Here is an 18,348-nt window from a genome sequence, read left to right as displayed (position 1 = left end):
TATAGAGATGTAGTATGGGATACAGGTTATAAGCAAGATGACAGCCAGACTGACACACACACACACACACACACACACACACACACACACACACACACCACAATAGCTGTGCTAGTTAGCTCTATGTCCTCAACTGTGTGCAGACACACATTTACCATCTTTACATCTCATTGTGTATCTAGTGTAAGTGTATTTGTGGTCAATCCTTGGCACAAACCAGCACATTGTAAGGTCTGTACATTGGTCAGCTAAGTCAGTCTACATTCTATGGACAGTGACTTTGCAAACTCTCACTGATGATGGTCTACTGTTGAGTTGAGGTCTTCAATTGGGAAGGATTCCAACAGAGGCACCTAGAAAATTCTATCATAAGAATCTTCAGAGACAAATGGACTTTCAGACACATGTGATGTGTTTTGGAGTTCTTAATTCTTTGTTATATTGCCATCCTACTTAGTAATTAGATCAATATAGAAGTACTATTTAGGAAGCTGTGTTGCTGAAAATAGTTTCATTGTAACAGCAAAATTGAGACCCTTATCAGGTTGACCCTCAGTGCAGTGCACTTTATTGTGAGATCTTTGTCACAGATAATAAATGTGAAAGCCTTAGAACTCAGCTCTTGAATCCACCCTTGAGATTGCTCAGTGATTAAAGGCACTTACTGCCAAGCCCTCCAATCTGAGTTGGATCTCTAGGGCAAAAGATGGGCAAAAGTAAAGAACTGAATCTTGAAAGCTCTTCTCTAAACCAATTAATAACTTACCTGTCAAAAATTAAATTTCTGATGGGATTGAAGAATAAGAGCAGCTAAATTAGCCATTAACTATAGGACAGATTGAAAGATGTGCTTATAAGAGTCCATAGGCTGTGTGTTAAGGGATAACAAGCAGGTGCAGGAGGGAGTCACTGACTAGGTCCTCTGTGAGTGAAAAATGGAGCTGAAGGAATCTCTTTGACCAGACATGTAGTAAGCCAGACTGGTTCTGAAATCACAACAGGGATAACTCAGTCATGGGGCTCACCATGCCCACAGTTCTAAAATTAGAACATATTGCTCAGAGATGAAAGTTATAGTCCCCAAAATCCATTTTTATCATCACATACAAAACACTCCCAAGATAATTGTGCTCTACTGCTGCAAACTGTCATGGGTTTTAAATTACAACATGGATATTTCTCATCCTGTTTAAAGTGACACCCTTGTGTCCCTGTGACCTTTTCCATAGTGTGGGACTTGACTTCCTTGGGAAATGCTGCCTCAAGAGAGTTTCTTCTTGCTTGGAAATTCTACTTTAACAAAGATCTATTTTATTGAAGACTTTTTTTTTAAATGATCGACAAATCTAACTCCATGTCCCTAATTAGAGATATCTAAGATAAGGACTGTGATTGACCTTTTTCACATTAATTTAGGAAGTAGAACCTTAAAAGATTCCAGCATCACTTTTCTAAGGGACTCTTCCTAAGGGTTGGAGGAAGTGGAGAGACTGAAAGAGTAGGAAGCCATGTAAGTTGGTGGAAGTGTCATTCTTAACAATCTTTGATTTCCCCTTTTTATCACTATCAGATTTGATTTCTCTAAATATCACATTAAGGTGTGGCAGGACACTATAATACAGAAGTTCCTCCATCTTGTATTCTTGCTGAGGCCATTTCAGGTTTGTCTAGAATTTAATCTCTGTGATGGAGGATCACTTCGAAAATTACCCAACTCTCTTCTAGGAGCTGATGCCAAGATACCCATCTAACTTAGGTTCTGTCAAACTACTTGTTTGTGCAGAACCTCCCTTTCCATTTCCAGAACAAGATTATAAGGATGTGATTTTTGCATTTAAAAGCTCCATAGTCTAAATGTTCAGGTCTACATTTGGATCCAGAATGCCTGAGTTCTATCCCAGCTAGCTGAAATAAAGACTTTGAATTGGTTATAAACTGTGCCTATGTGGTCATCTCTTCCGTAACAAAGAAATGCAGAATATATGTGTCTCTGGATTTCTTCCTGATTCACCCACTGGGGGTCTGCCTTTATAATCTGTTATCAGGCAGGTTCATCTACAACTGAAAGCATGTCACAAGTGAAAAATACTCCATTGCATTTGATACCTAGGGAGAAACTTCTTTAATTCTATTAACTAACTAACAGAGTCTCTTTTTTTAAGATTTATTTCCTTTTCTTTGCGTTTATGTGAGTCTGTTTGTGTGATTGTGTGCCATACATATACACATGCTCATGAGGACCGGAAAAAGGTGTCAGGTCCCCTGGTGCTGGAGTTAGAGGGGGTTGTATTCTTCACTGATAAACCATACCTCCAGCCCCTAACTGCCCAAGTCTAAGGGGTGGGGAGCCCAGCTGAGCAAATTAGTCACTGCATATTCCATCCAAATTGAGCTTCAATTTAGATCAGTGAATTTTTTGTGTGTGTCATACAGGTAAACATGGAGAGAGAGAAAGGATGGGAAGAAAGATAAAAATATTCCAACATATGGGTAGCCATAGAACAGACAGATGGGGACCATTTTAGTCCAAGAAAGGCAGATTAAGAAAGAGAAAGGTGTTTGAACCAAATCCACAGATGTGGTGGGATATTATGCTCTTACGGCTGTGTCAATACCAGGAAACAATCTTTCTGTAATCCTCATTCCTGCAAAAGTTGAGAAAAGAAAACCACTGACAGGCACCAGGCAGGAAACAATGCTGCTTTGCCTACCATTTCGAATGAATGCAGCATTCCAGGAGACTTATATCACAATCATTCAAATTCTGCCATTCATTTCAGCTGAAAGCCAATTCTGGGAATTCTCTCATCATTACTTCTTAATAAAATGTGAGAAACATAGCAGGCATGTACATGGCCTAAGTGGACAGAGCTAAAGATGCTGGCTCCTATATTTAAAATCCAAATCCCTTTAGAACGAATACATCAGGAAAGTAAGGGTACAAGTTCACAATCTGTTCCATAGTCTAAGCAAAGGCAACCCCCGGAGATCTCTTCCATGCTTCTAAAGTCTGATTATCACTCCATAGGAACTTTGGCACAGAAAATGAGTAAATACCTTTCTTGGCATCATACGACATTTTTGTAATGCAAAGAAATCCTACAGATTGAGTTTGGTTCCTCACTTCATGAGAAGAGACCAAGAGATGAAGACTCTAGAGCCAGCCATGATGACCCATAATTCTAACACTCAGGAGTTGAGGAGAGTACACTGTCGTGATGTCAATGCTAGTCTGGGCTGTGAGTGAGACTGTCACAAAGGAAGAGAGAGGGCAGGGGCACCAAAGAGGCTATCTAGGGTAGTGCTATAACCTTAAAGCCAGAGTCAAGATATCTATTACTATAAGTCATTGGTTTTTTCATTAACTATCTAATTTTTATTAGCTATGCCATTTCATACCAGTCAGAGAGGAAATGAAAAGTTGATCTAAGATGGTATGATTGGCAGAGCTGCCCATCTTTCTGTTGGTATACTATCACACACAATCTTTTATTAAGCCATATTTCTTCTTTTTTCATTAATTAATTTATTTCACTATATCTTGATCAGAGCTTCCCCTCCCTCCTCTCTTCTCAGTCACTCTTGCTTACCTCATCTCCCCCTATGCTCCTTCCCTCTCTCATCAAAGACAGGGAGACCTTCCATGGATATCAACCACCTTGGTATACCAAATTGGAATAGAACTGGGCACATGTACTGAAGCTAGACAGTGCTGTCCAGTTAGGGGAAAGTGATCCAAAGGCAAGTAACAGAGTCATAGGCAGCCCCTGCTCTCAAATGGAGACTGAAATGGCCTTCTTCTACAGCCAAACAGAACTCCTAGTGGAAGGAGGGGGACATCAACCAACCCACAAAACTTTCAACCCCAAATTTGTCTTGTCTATAAGATGTGCAAGACTAAAGATGGAGAAGAGATTGAGAAAATGCCCAGCCAATGACTGGCCCAACTTGAAACACATCCTATATAGAATAGCCAATCCCTGACACTATTAATGATACTTAATCTGTTGTGCTTGCAGACAGAAGCCTAGTATAACTATCTTCTGAGAGGCTTCATCCAGTAATGCATGGAAACAGATTCAGAGACACAACCACATATCAGGTGGTGCTTGGGGAGTCTTGTGGAAAACTGGGGGATAGACTTGAGTGAGCCAGAGGGATCAAGTACATCATCAGATGACTTACAGAGTCAATTAACCTGAGTCCATGGGGGCTCACAAAGACTGAACCACCAACCAACCAAACAAACAAACAAACAGACCAGAAAAGTAAAACAACAAAAAAGGAAATGTTCTTTTGTTAACTGGCAAATGAACACCTTTAGATCCCAGAAATAGTCTTGTCGAGGATATTACTTGAACCATGTCTTCCTTCTAGAAATATCCTGCTGACAGCCAAAAGTTCCCAAGTAGAACTGTGGTGCTGTGGTTTGCATGTAGAAATGTCTATCACAGGCCTTGGACACTCAGCCCTAAAGGGAATGGTTCCATCCAGTCTCCTCCCTTCAGGGTTCAGGGAAACCTTTGAAAGGGCAGGCATAAAGACTGTAATACAAAATACAGGAGATGGAGGACACCAGGAGAACAAGGCTTTCTAAGCCAACATCATCAGAACTCATACCAGCTCAGAAAGAAGGAGGCAGCTAGCACAGGGCCTGCATAGGTCTATACCCAGACCACTGCATTTATATTATGTGTTCCAGTGTTTTTATGGGATGCCTAAGTGGTCAAACCAGGAAGTCTCTATTTTTATGCCTTCTCATGGGTTGTTGTCCTTGTTTGTTTATGTTGTCCAATTCTGATGAGTTGGTTTTTGTTTCATCTTATTATATTTTATTTTATAAATATTGTTTTATTTCTATCACTTAGAAACCTGTTTGTTTTCTAAAGAGGAAGAGGAAGAAGGTAGATTCAGATCAGAAGGGAGGTGGGGAACAACTGGGAGGAGTAGAGAGAGGGGAAAGAGTAATCAGGATATTCTATGTGAGGGGAAAATCTATTTAAATAAAGGGGAAGAAAAAATATCTCTCACAGGCTCAAGTGCTTCCATGTTTGACCCCCAGCCACTGCTGCTGTTCTGGTGGGTTATATGTAAAGCATTAGGAGGTAGTCCCTCAGTTCAGGAAATGGATCTCTTTAGGGATGGGGTGCAGTTTAAGGTTCACAGCCCACCATGGTTTCTACCCCATCTCTGCTTCCTGACCCATCCAGATATGATCAAACAGCTTCACCCCCGATCCTGCCTCCCAGTAAGATTTTCACCTGAGACCTACTTAACATAATGCATGTTTCTTCCAACCCAAAGCCAAAGGAATCTCTCCTTTTTAAGATTATTTCTTGGGAAGTACTTGGTCTCAGCAATGAAAAAAGTAAAACAAAACAAACAAAACCCCACAACTGTGTTCTCATGGTTTCAAACATATCTAGGACCCTCTATAGCATTCCTTTCCTGGTTCCTTGACAGTCCTGTCTCTACTTGGTATACTTGGGAAGTGAAGTGAATGGTAGATGTATCTGCAAAAGCTAATCTTTCCACAGTTGCAGAAAGCATAGCAGGTGCTACCTTCAGCAGTAGTTTGTTCTAGCTGACTGATACAATCAACTTAATGATGAAGATGGGCATATCAAAAGACTTGCCAGCCCGGGGTGGCACACGCCTTTAATCCCAGCACTTGGGAGGCAGAGGCAGATGGATTCCTGAGTTCTAGGACAGCCAGGACTACACAGAGAAACCCTGTCTCGAAAAAAAACAAAAGAAAAAAAAAGAAAGAAAGAGAAAAGAAAATAAAAAGAAAAGGCTTCCAGATGGAGAAGACAGGGTGGTTTGTTAGACAGGACTCAAAGTGTGTTTGACAGGGATATGTTTGTATGGGATATAATCTCTTCTAGATAGAGCACACACTACCTAAAAGAAGTAGGATTCATCATGGAAAAATATGGTTCTAATGCTGGATGAAACAGGAGATAACTGTCTTAAGAGAACTGAGCCAGTTGCACAAAGAAAAGTATCATGTTCTTTTTCTTAGTGGTTCCTAGATTTTATATACATGCATAAAATTGTACATGTGTTTGGAGGGGGGAGGGCAAGTAGATACAAAACTATCTAGGAGGGTAAAGGGAAGTAATGGATCTAGTCAGAGACAGAGACAGACAGAGGGGGAAGTATAAGAGGTATAACAGTGGTTATGAACAACATACAATAATTACACAATAGGCTGGGCATAGTGGACCACATCTTTAATCCCAGCACTGGGGAACTCTAAATTCAAGACCAGCCTGATTTATATGGTGAGTTCCAAGTCAGGGAGAACCACATGGTGACAGCTTATCTCAAAATTACAAACAAAACAAAATAAAACAAACCAATCTGCATTCATGCAAATTTTAAAATAATCTTTTTTTAAAAAGTCATTACATTGTATGTGTATAGGTATTTGGCCTGTACATATGTCTGTGAACTACATGTATGTCTGGTATCTGTGGTGGCCGGAAGAGGGCAACATTGGATCCCCCTAGAATTAGAGTTAAAGATAGTTGTGAACTGCCATGTAGGTGCTAGAAACCAATCCTGAGTATGTTGCAAGAGCAGCAGGTACTCTTAACCACTAGTCCGTCTCTCTAGGTTAAGAAACAAACAAACAAACAAAAAACTATTTTGAAATCAAATATTAAATGTATCACTTAAGATCTGAACCCAGATTTTTAGGAAAAGCTCTTTAAGAACTATGTGTGTGAACCCTGTATTCTGAGATGATCTGTGTGGTCTCTTGATACTAGTAGATATCAGGATATTGGGAATCCAACAGGTTCATTGGCTGTCAGAACCTGGGCTTCAGTTTTCTCAAAGCATGTCACAAGTCAGCTGCATCTCTTCAAATCGGTAGTTCTCAACATGTGAGTTGACATACCTTTGGAATCATAAATCAGATAGATATTTACATTATAATTTATAATAGTGGCAAAATTACCATTATAGAATAGCAATGAAAAAATGTTATGGGTGTCAGCTACCACAACATGAAGAACTTTATTAAAAGGTCACAACATTGTGAAGGTTGAAAACCACTTCCTTAAGTGTATCATTTTATTTAAAAAAACTTAGAAAACAAACAGTTATAATAAAAATTATCTGTTAAATGTACCACACAATCATTAGACATCATATTCTTGATTAAAAACAAATGACAGCAAACTTCCAAGTCAATATTGGTCATAAAACATTTGCCATATAAAAAGAAAACTACCTCCATCCCATAGATAAGATTTCCCCTAAGAAGAGGAGGAGGAGGAGGATAAGGAGGAGGAGGAAAGGAAAGAAGGAGGGAAGGGAGGAAGAAATAGAAAAAACAGGAAAACAAGAAAATAAGATGAAACTATCAGGCTAATGATAGCAATGTCTATTTAGTTCATGCCACAAAATCACATTTTTGTTCGGGGCTTCCCCTCAAAGAACCAACAAACATTCTAACTATATCTCCAGTGAAATACAGTGGGCCTTAGACCTTAATGAAACCATCATATTAACGGTTTTATTTTTCATTAAAAATTAGTCATCTAGTATATCATTCAACACCTTGGAAGTTTAGTAAGTAAGAACTCTTATAAATCAGTTACAGGTTCAAGACCAATTTGGATTCAGAAACTGAAAACCAAACGTCCATCATTGAAAATTGAAGTTTCTATCTGAGAAGGTCATGTCTGTCCAGGGAATGGCTACCTCATGTGTTATTCACATCATGACTTCTGCAGACACCTCATCCTTGGCTCTGAAGTTTTCTAATTTCCAGTAGATTTCTGTCTGTGTGGATGTAGAGTAGATGACAAACAGGCACCTGAATTACTAAGTTCTGAAAGGCTACCCTGGAAGGGGGCATTCTGACGAACCATAACAAGGTATTTTGTGGTAAGAATAGAAAGAAAGCCATACCTGTCTCCTCAGATCCCTGGTTTTCTTGGTCATCTTGTCAATCGCAATGTTGAGGGGGTCTCCTTTTTCTTTTCTTCCAGTCTATTAAGAAAAGAAAAATCATTTCTGGTTTATAAAATCCAGTATCAGAAACATTAAAAGTTTAAGATGCTTCAGGAAAACACTTAAGTTACAAAATCCAACCAATTAAAAATGTAACAAAACATTTGTTAAAGTATTCTATAAACAAGGCTGGGTGACTAAGGTCATTTTTCTCTGAAGTATAAATTAACACTGACACAGTCAGTAGGCTCTCATGATAGTTACATCCATGTTCAACTTCCTGTAAGTCCATTTTCTTCCTCTCCTGCCATTTATGAATAAAGTACATAACACAATAGGTGTCTTTCTTTTTATTTCAAATACAAATATAATGGGATTCTCAGCTACATAAGCACGCTTATGATATAAAAGACAAATGGAATGTTTTTAAAGAAGAATTCACAGGGCTCCAGGAGATGACTCAGTGGATTAAGCACTTGACATGTAACAGCCTAAGGACCAGAATTTGTCTCTTCAGAGCCTACGTAAATGCCAGATTTGTGCAGTAACTCAACTGTATTTCCAGCAATCTGAAAGCTGAAAGAGTAATCCCCTGGAACAAAATGGCTAGGAAGGTTAGTGTATCAGTGAGCTCTGGTTCAAGTGAGAGACCCTACTTCAATGATTAAATGGAGAGCAATAAAGAAAAACTCTTAATACATGCATTTGTAACCATACCTGTGTTCATGCATGTATACACACAGGAATGTGCATATATGCATATCACACACACACACATACAAATGAAAATTTTAAAAACAAATTCTTCACTGTCAAAATTAAAATTTTTATGCCAATATTTCAAAGACCATATTACATGTTTGGCAAAAGTGCCAAACATGGCCATAAGCAACTCACAGTTTGTGATCATGAGCAAAACTGTCTAAAAAAGAAATAGTTGTAGAAGCAAAAGAACAGAGACTAAACAACACTTCAGTTAAAAATTCACTTAAAATGTCTCTAGTGTCATGGTTATTTTCCATTTCCCTAGTGGTTATGGAAAGACAAGAAAAAGCAAATCAAGAGAATCTGCAATATTTCTGTTTTTAAAAATTTGGGCCAGGCAGTGGTGGCACACGTCTTTAATACCAGCACTTGGGAGGTAGAGGCAGGCGGATTTCTGAGTTCTAGGCCAGTCTGGTCTACAGAGTGAGTCCCAGGACAGCCAGGGCTATACAGAATAACCCTGTCTCAAAAAACCAAAAAAAAAAAAAAATTGGAATTTTTACTAGTGTGTTTAATTGGGGATGGATAGGGTTTCGTTCCTTATGGCTGTCATGTAGAGGCCAGAATACAACAGGAAGTCAGATGTCTTCTTCTTCCATGTGGATTTAGGGAATCAAACTCAGGTAATCAGGTTTGACAAGTACCTCTACCTGCTAAGCCACCTGGCCAGTCCTCTACTATTTTGTTTTAACACTGAAAAAATTCCCATGGATTCCAAATTGTATGAACACTGCAGATGCACCATCTTCTACACAAGATACAGTGCTTTAAAAAAATGTGTGAAAATTATTACATCAATAAAACTTCTGTCTAACACCTTATAAATTTATTTATTTGCATTCTTATGGGTAAGTCATCTTTTGTTCCATATTCCATCTGTACCAAATCACACAAAGTTCTGTAGTTAAGCATAGAATGAATAAGACCCTAGATGGCATGTTCTGCCTAACAAATAATTTGTTTGGGGGAAAGATGTGACTGAGTATTGGACACATAAGGGTCTCTTTTCATGGAAAACCCTAAACACATGTAGCGTATCCAGACACAGAGGTATCAGAATTACAAGCTGGGCTGAAAGCAGTCACTTTTCTTTAAAACTTGCTTAATTAAGCCAGTTTTTCTAAACAAATATGTGATGCATAGTCTTACAGGATTTTCACTGAAACATCAAAACTTGGGGCATATGTGTGTATATTTTTAGTTGTCTAAAATTCTATAAATCCTTTCTCTCCACTGTCTAAACTCCACTGTCTAAACTCACAAGCTGAGTCTTTCAGATGTACACATTGAGGTCATTAGTAGGAAGAGCTTAAAATAAGGAGACTAACATTTTACAACATTGGAATATCAGCCCACAAATAGCTCCAAGAAAACAAAAGCATATGAAGAAGAATGGAGTGAGTTAATCTTCCTGAAGAATAGAGAAACAAGGTTGTATTAAGGAAGAGTTCTCCAAGCATCCAGCCTTCCAATATCCAGGTGGACACTAGTTTAATAGTCAGTGGAAACTCTTCTTTGCAGAAAGTCTCTCTTACAAATGATTAAACTAGCATGAGGGTAGTGATGGGCAACTGTCTGAAGGCTGAGATATTTGGGACAGCAAGTAGATGCTCTGTGAAGTCCCCAAACATAAGATAGGGTAAGAGGATGTTAGCTAGATGTTATGGGTTAAATGAGAATAGGAAAAAGAGTAGTATGTTGAGTGGGAGAAAGAGACGAAGGACAAGATGGGCTCTGAGAGAGCAGTGATTAGAATGAGCCAGACTTTTCTGCATAAAGGGGGAAGAACGCTGACCAGTTGACAGGGCTTGTTTTTAGGAGAGCTTACTTCCTGTGTGAATTCTGCTGACTATGTTTTAGCCAGTAACCCCAAAGAAATCTAGTGACATTAATATTCCATGCCACTCTTGTCAAGATTCTATTCATGTAATATTTTCAATTCTGGATCTATTTCACTTTCAAGACCTTGGCTGAAGGCAATCCAGAAATGAAGGTGGTATGAATTGCATAAAATAAAATTCTAAAAGAAACTCACTAGCTCCATTTGTATGTATGAAAGGGGGAGTGGGGAAGTGTGCCTGTGAGTGCGACTGCCTGTAGAGGTCAGCAGAGGGCATCAGATCCTATGGAACAGAAGTTGTGTTTGTGAGGCACCAACCAATACAGTCATTGTCAATGCAAATGAGAGCTTTCAAGCTAGGCCTGGAGCTATTTGCCTATGATCCCAAATGCTTGGAAAAGAGTCTTTATGACACTACTGTGTCATGATCCCATCAAAAAGATGGACAGATTAATGCAACAAAGTTGTTTCCTAATCACACCAGCCAACTGTGCCTAGTCTGTGATCTTAAATTATTTATATGCCTTCCTTTTTATGTCTGCTTTAAATACAATATATAGCACAATGTATACCCCATCTTCTTAATAGATTAGCTGGGTAATCAGCCATGTTGTCAATGTACTTAAAACAATGAAAAGTTTTAACTGTATTTGGAGTAGTTAGGTGAATATATTGGGCATAAAATAAAATAAATAAATAAAGTTTTAAAAAGTGATTTAGGAACTAGAAGCCAGACACAGAGTAGTGTGTGGATATAAAGCCATCACTTAGGCGGGGGAAGCAATGAGAAGATCAAAATCTTCAGCTACATACTGAGTTTCCCAACAGGTTGAACTACATGAAATCTTGTTACAAAAATAAATAAAACTCTGTCATTATAAAGTTTCATGTGTTTCACTTCAATGGCTATTAGTAAATCATAAGTTTGAGGTGTTATTCCCTTTGGCTGCCAGCTCCTGTCCAGTTTGCCAAAATATGAGATGTTGAGGAGACCTTTAGAATTCCAGCATCACTGCAAGAAGAATTATTGTGCCAATCACTGGAATTTGGAGACTTTACAGTTAGTCTTCAGGTAAAGTATAAGGCTTTATTTCAGTGATTTTTTAACATACTACTTTTTGCCTCTTTACATACTAAAGATCACTTGACTCTGGGCAAAAATCTTCTCTCAGGCTGACACTGTAGAGCACTTGGTTAGAATATATGGGCACCCAGCACTTGCATAAGCCAAATTCTGTGGCACACACCTTTCATCCTTCTACTCAAGAGTGGGAGACAAGAGGACTCGAAGTTCAAGGTCATCCTCAGTTATAGATCAACTGTGAGATCAGCCTGAGTTGCCTGAACCCCTGTTCACAAAATAATAATGATTTTTATTATTATTAAAATTCTCTGAGTAGATTAGATAGATGATACATACATCATTCTTGAAAAATCTCAAAGATGTATGTAACATATATTCATTGGCATTGTAAATGGCACATAACTGATAGATACTAACTTCATGATCTATGTAGCACACTGCTAAGAAATATTAACTTTCAAATCTCTAAAAATTAGTACTTCTTTCAAAGGCACTCTCATTCCAGTACGGCTTCTCACCTAACATGGTTTATTGAATACGGGTAGTATCCAATGCAAAGAGAATGGATGGAATGGTAATGAAATGAAATGAGGAGTTTAGTTCATACAAGTCTTCTGAATACAGATCTACTATAGAGGATGCCCATCAGAGCCACAGACTCACAGCAGCCCTGTGTAGGAGGAACTAAGGTGGGAGGAATAAGGAGAGGAAGAGGAGGAGTAAGGAGGATAGGAGGAGAAGGAAGAGGAGGAACAAGAAGAGAGGAACGAGAGACAGGGCAACATGGAGGCAGATGTCCAGGTATCTGTAGCAGTCAAAGGTAGTTGGTATATCTAGGTTGGGTATTGGGTTGCACTTCTGATTGTATGGGCATCTTGTTACTGAACATTACCAAACATATAAAGCCTTTGAGTAATCTTCAAGCATTAGAGTCTCATTTTCTTACTTGGCCCTGCATAGATGGCAAGATGGTCTCGGCAATGCCCAGCCTTGCAGAGACAGCGTGGAAGACTGGCAGAGCCATCACCCACGCTGGTGTCTCGTGGGTGGCAGGACCGGTGTCTCTGGCCACCTGAGCTGGAGACTTGAGCCGATGACTGACTGTTTCTAGCTGTGGCGTGCAAGTGGCCTCTGGCCACAGAACATGAAAGCTGAGCTAGGCAGAGCCGCTACAGCTTAGATAGTCAGCTTGACCAGTAGCCAATTTGTAACTATTTACCTCAACAGCCCTGTGTGAGGGCACAGTATAAATATGCCAAGTATGGCTGTAGGAATGTAGATATCTATAACATTCTTCCTTTCCTACAAATGGACCTGAAAACTGAATTGAATATATAAAGAATATTCAAAATACTGTGTATCTGTGATTCTTATAGAGTGGATGTATTAGGGGCAAATCAAATACCCAGTATTCAAATTGTTGTCATTTGAAAGAAATGAAAGTCCAAATCATTGGAATGGCAGAAAGAAATAATGTGCCCTGCATTCTACCTGAAACACATTTTGCTGTCATTTAAACCTATGATTTAGACAACAGGAGGGAGGAGGAAAAAATTATCTATTGATCCAGCAGTCACCCTATCATATTTGGAAGGTTGCCCGCCTACCCTCAAACCCTGCATATAGAAATCATATCGTTATTACAAATAGCACCATTATTTATAGAACCTTGAGTGTTTCATAATACCTTTATGGTGTGTATAAATCATTGTCTGAACATGTGGACCTTTCTAAATATTTCCTTTTCACTAGCTAAGAACATTTGTCAAGAAAAGAAAGATGCAGTATCTTTTAGGAATGTATGTAAGTTCTGAAGAGGCAACAAAGAAAATCCATCATCTGACCACATTACCCACCACCCAGCTTTCCTAGATCCTGGACTGTTAGTTGATGGGGGAGTGAGAGATAAAGGTGAAAAGAGAAAGAGTGATGTATATGCTAGAAATTGTCAATGTTCAAAGACTTATAAACACATAATGTATGGTTATCAAAGAAACATGTTGGTAAGACCCTCAGGTCCTGTTCATTAGTACAAACCATCCTCAACTTATGAGAAAACTGATAAATAATACTGACAATTGACTGTAACTTGAAGACATTGCAAGTAAACAACACATTTGATACACTAATTGTTTTAATTTAGAGTTATGTGCACTATGAACCAATGTCATGATCACATGACAAGCAATTGCCTCCATGGCCAGCATGGCAAGAATGACAAACTAATTTATATACCCTCTAGAAGAACCAAATCAAAACTTCAAAGTAAAATTTCTACTGAATATACATCACTTTCACACCATGGTAAAGTTTAAACATCACTAATCCAGCCATATGAAGTCCAGGACATCTCTATTACAATGCCATTCCATACACAAATCAGATGATGTGCACAGGAGATGGATTGCTTAGGCTCCCATTGTCCCATCACTATATATGATCTTCCACTAACAGAACTTTTTGTTTGTTTGTTTGTTTCTCAGTAACAATCAAGGATCCTTGTCTAACGGATGAAGTTGTAATATTCAAATCTGTGAGAATGAGCCACAGCTTTGCACACTGGAGGCAGAACCAATAGAAGAATAGGGATTGTATTCTAAGATTTAGAAACTGGAAAGAGATAACCCTCTAACTGGCAGTGCAATATTAGAGACAGGCAGCATAGAAAGAGATGAGTGCCTGAGAGGAAAGCTGAGAAAAACTCAACAGCCTCTCTTTCCAAGAGTCTTGGTACATCCAGCCAGCACACAAAGGTTAGCTTCTCTTCTGAGTGCACTCTTCAATTAGGTATTGCATCAAATAGTGGAAAATTAATATTTTAGACTTCATTATTTAACATGTTTTCTATGTGACTGGAGAAGAGAAACCAAGCTTTTTCTTGGTCAAGAGACCTTGGATTCTCCCCAAGAAATGAACAGGAATCTTAGAAGTACTAAAGAAATACTCTAATGTTGGTAGAAAGATTGATGGCTCCAACAGGCACCTGGGTATAGGAAATAGGTAGGGAAAGCATTAATAGGTGTTTTGAAAAATATGGAATCCTAAAAATAAATTTCACTACTTCACAAGTTATTACTCAAAGCCATAGGAAGTATATGCTTTGCACCTGTGCAGTGTTTCAATTTATGCTCCTTGATTTATTTTATCAACACAGGTGTCATCATCACTGATAAATTGCCAGGCAACTCTCCATAAAAGATATTTTTCACTGGGTCACCCTCCCTAAAACTTTGGTGATTGCTAAAAGCCTGAGTTAATTAACTATATATTCCTTCTAAGCCTGCAAGACAGTGTGAATGAAGCAAACTGTTAAAAGATGCCATTTTCTCTTCACAGCTGAGTTGAAAGCAGTCAAGGCCAAGTACAGACTCTATTGATTCATGCTTATGCGTGTGCACGCGTGCGCGCACACACACACACACACACACACACACACACACACTAAATGATTAACAGTTCAATGAAATTTAGTTTCATGTCATTTTTAAGTGCATTTCCCTAAGCCACTTAGCTATAGTTAAAGCTTCCAACACCTAAAAGATCCCTAGAGTTTGACATTTTCTACCACCTCAAACACACACACAGACACACACACACACACACACACACAATCCAATAACTGGATCCACAGTGGTAGAGTTCACAGGAAAGATAGAGTATTCAGGCTTAATTTATGGGTGATAGACTTATGTGGATACCTTAGCCTTGGCTTCCCTGAGCCATGTTTACAGACATATCAGGAGCCAGTTCACATCACAACTTCTTCATCACCCTATGCTGTCCTCTCAGTTAGTAGGCAATCAGCTTCCTCTGCATACCTACTGTTACTTCTGCTATTTAGTTGGAGTTTACAAAGATTTGCCAGGTAAACAGTCATTATACATTGTGACAAAACCCCTGCATTATTCATTGAATTTCAGGTTCCATGATATGATAAACATATAAGCTACATCATGAAGATCCTGTGTTGTCTTTATCTAATTAGAAACTCTTTCTAAAGGGAACCTATGATCAGAACTGTAAACCTCATCAAGAACCCAAATCTTGGAGTTCACAGGCTATAGAAGAAAACCTGTTAAGCTTATTTTGCTGAATAAATATGGTGTCAAACTTCCTTCTAAATACTAGGTTTTATAGCCAAACACTGGTGCTGCTTTAAGCCTTCATCAAGAAGCTTCTTTTAGCAGTGGGCAGTGTTAGTACAGAGAGCCATAACTGGTATAAATCTGGAGACTATGTGATTGTGTAGTGCTTAACCTTAAATAGGACATCTATTTCACACCCTATGAAGATTCTGTAAACACTGCAGAAGAGTGAGTGGGCAGAATATAAGAGCCAGAAGACTAGGGATGCTTGGTGGAGAACAGTATTGCAGTGCTCACTGCAGCTGTGGTTACCTACCTACACAGGAACAGAATGCATGCATAAGAAAGGTGTTACTCCTCACTGAGTTTCTATGACTCAGAGGAGGAGAAGGCAAGGGAGAAGAGAGGGAGGAAGAGCAGGAGAAGGCAAATGACAAGAGGAAGGAGGAGAAAAAGAAGAGGAGGTGGGGGGAGGAAGAGGAGAAAATACAAGAGTTGAAAAGAAGCATTTCCATTAAAAAAAAACTTAGATAAGAGAGGGTAATGGGGCCTGAATTTTTCCACCTTTGGTAAATATGAATATAATACATGTACATATACATAGACATATATCACATACATGTGTAAATGAGTTATGAAATTGTAAAAGAAAAATAATACAATAGAAAAAAGGTTCTGTATTGTGGAGAAAAAAAACTTCTCACAAATTACTACCTTTCCCAAGAAGAGGCACAAGAGACAAATGATGGGAAAATATTGATTAGCTACATTTGCTTGAACTCTGAAGCTTTTGACACCATACCTTAATCAAAGAAGATACTAAGAAAATTAGGAAGAGGTATAGATATGTATGGCTGAGTACATAATGGACATAAGCTACTTAATCAGTATTCTAGCCATTAGACATGATTACAGGATACAGACTTGGCGTTGTGGACATTGGCTACTCTCATGCAGAAGTATAATTAAAGGCTAATTGTGTTTCCTACAGTATTGGCATAATACTGTTTCCACCTCCCACTCTTTTTCTACACTGTGTTCATTCTCTTTTTTTCCCTGCTCAAAACTTATTCTGCAAATAAAGATGAAACTTCCTTTAAAACAAAATGTCGTGTGCATGCATTGAAATGTACATACCATTGGAGGGACAAAGGCTAGTAAATGACATTCATCAAAATGGTCAGTAGTGTAAGCAAGCAAGCAAAAAGATATTGAGCACCAAATGAAATTGATTTGATACAATGGTGCTTTTAAGAGCCTTGAATGAGTCAAGAATTTAAGACTCACTAAAGAGTACTCGTGGCCACCAATAAAACAAAGTAAGTGTTACTTGAAGAGTAGATTATATGCAAAGTATAGGAGTGGCAGGTGTTTTCTGAATGCCTTGGAATCCCAATCATATTTCCATGTAAATTCTAGAATGTAAGCCACTCTGCCTGACCAATTGGTGTAGTCCCATTTAACTTGTCTTTCCTTTCCCAAAGATTTGTTAGTATCACCTCCTCTTGTTCTTTCTGGCCTCATCTTTACTTGTTTCAAAGACTTCTCCCCTCCTTATTCCCCTCCAAACATCCATTGCTGCTTGAATAAGGATTGCACGAGTCCAAAATATAAGTCACATCATCACTAAAGAACAAATCAATGCTGTCAATTTCATTACATAGAAAGCCTAAACAACTACATATACATGTCAACTATTTGCAAATTTGCAAGCCTTTATCTAGAACTACTGTGCACTGTCATTAGTTGACCAGGGAGCCAAGCTCTTTCTCAGTGTCTTAAGGCCATCCAATACTCAAGCATGTAGTCCTGGTTGCTCCCCCACTCCAGCACCATCATAGCAAACTTTTCTAAGGAGTCATCACAGAGCTCTGTAAGTACAGCAGTGAGTCCAGGTCTCAATGAAAATGTTTAGAGTCTGGAACTGTGATAAAACCATCTCTTGGGCCATTTCCTCCCCCTTGGAACCAATGAAAACTTTATGAGGCAAACTGAATTTTTTTCAACATCACAGTTCAAAACTAAACTAAGCACCCTGGAACACATGTCTCACATCGTCCCAAATATTTCTCACTATGTGGCTCCCATAAACACCATCTGCTATGTTAATTTGTAAAGAATTACAAGGTTCTTAAAATTACACTTTGCTCTCTGTAGCGTATACTGTGTCTATTAAGGGGGAGATGTGAGAACGCACATAGCATCTAGGCAGGCACCAAGGTCTTTTCCTTCCTATGCTGAAATCTTACTAAAAGTTTCTAGGTCTGCAAGGAATTTCAAGAAATGTATGTATAGGGGATGGAGCGATGGTCCAGTGGCTAAGAGTACGTACTGATTTTACAGAAGGTTTAGTTTTGTTTCCCAGCACTTAAAAAGCCAGGCAGCTAAAAACTGTCTATTAACTCAAGCTCCAGGAGGGTCCAATACTCTGTTGAACTCTTCAGACATTGTGTGTGTGTGTGTGTGTGTGTGTGTTTGTGTATACATATATATATGTAAAGTTGTAAAATCAGTGTATGTATATTGTAAAATCAGTATATATATATATATATATGTATACACATATATACATATACATATACATATACATATACATATACATATAC

General features: G+C 38.6%; 1 protein-coding gene across 8 annotated transcripts in view; it reads right to left on the bottom strand.

Annotated features, from left to right (window-relative positions):
- Ctnna2 (catenin alpha 2) overlaps nucleotides 1-18,348 on the bottom strand; it is a 1,083,974-nt gene that overhangs the window by 263,676 nt on the left and 801,950 nt on the right. For all 8 annotated transcript variants that reach the window (XM_028762290.1, XM_028762294.1, XM_028762295.1 and 5 more), the window contains one exon: nucleotides 7,927-8,007. In XM_028762290.1, the coding sequence (XP_028618123.1) occupies nucleotides 7,927-8,007 (81 nt within the window). The remainder of the gene's footprint in view (nucleotides 1-7,926; nucleotides 8,008-18,348) is intronic.

The sequence above is a fragment of the Grammomys surdaster genome, unplaced genomic scaffold (assembly GCF_004785775.1).
Source record: "Grammomys surdaster isolate TR1022 unplaced genomic scaffold, NIH_TR_1.0 133, whole genome shotgun sequence".
NCBI classification, from domain to species: Eukaryota; Metazoa; Chordata; class Mammalia; order Rodentia; family Muridae; genus Grammomys; species Grammomys surdaster.
The sequence above is the reverse complement of the archived record's forward strand: the minus strand, read 5'-3'. Positions and strand labels throughout refer to the sequence as shown.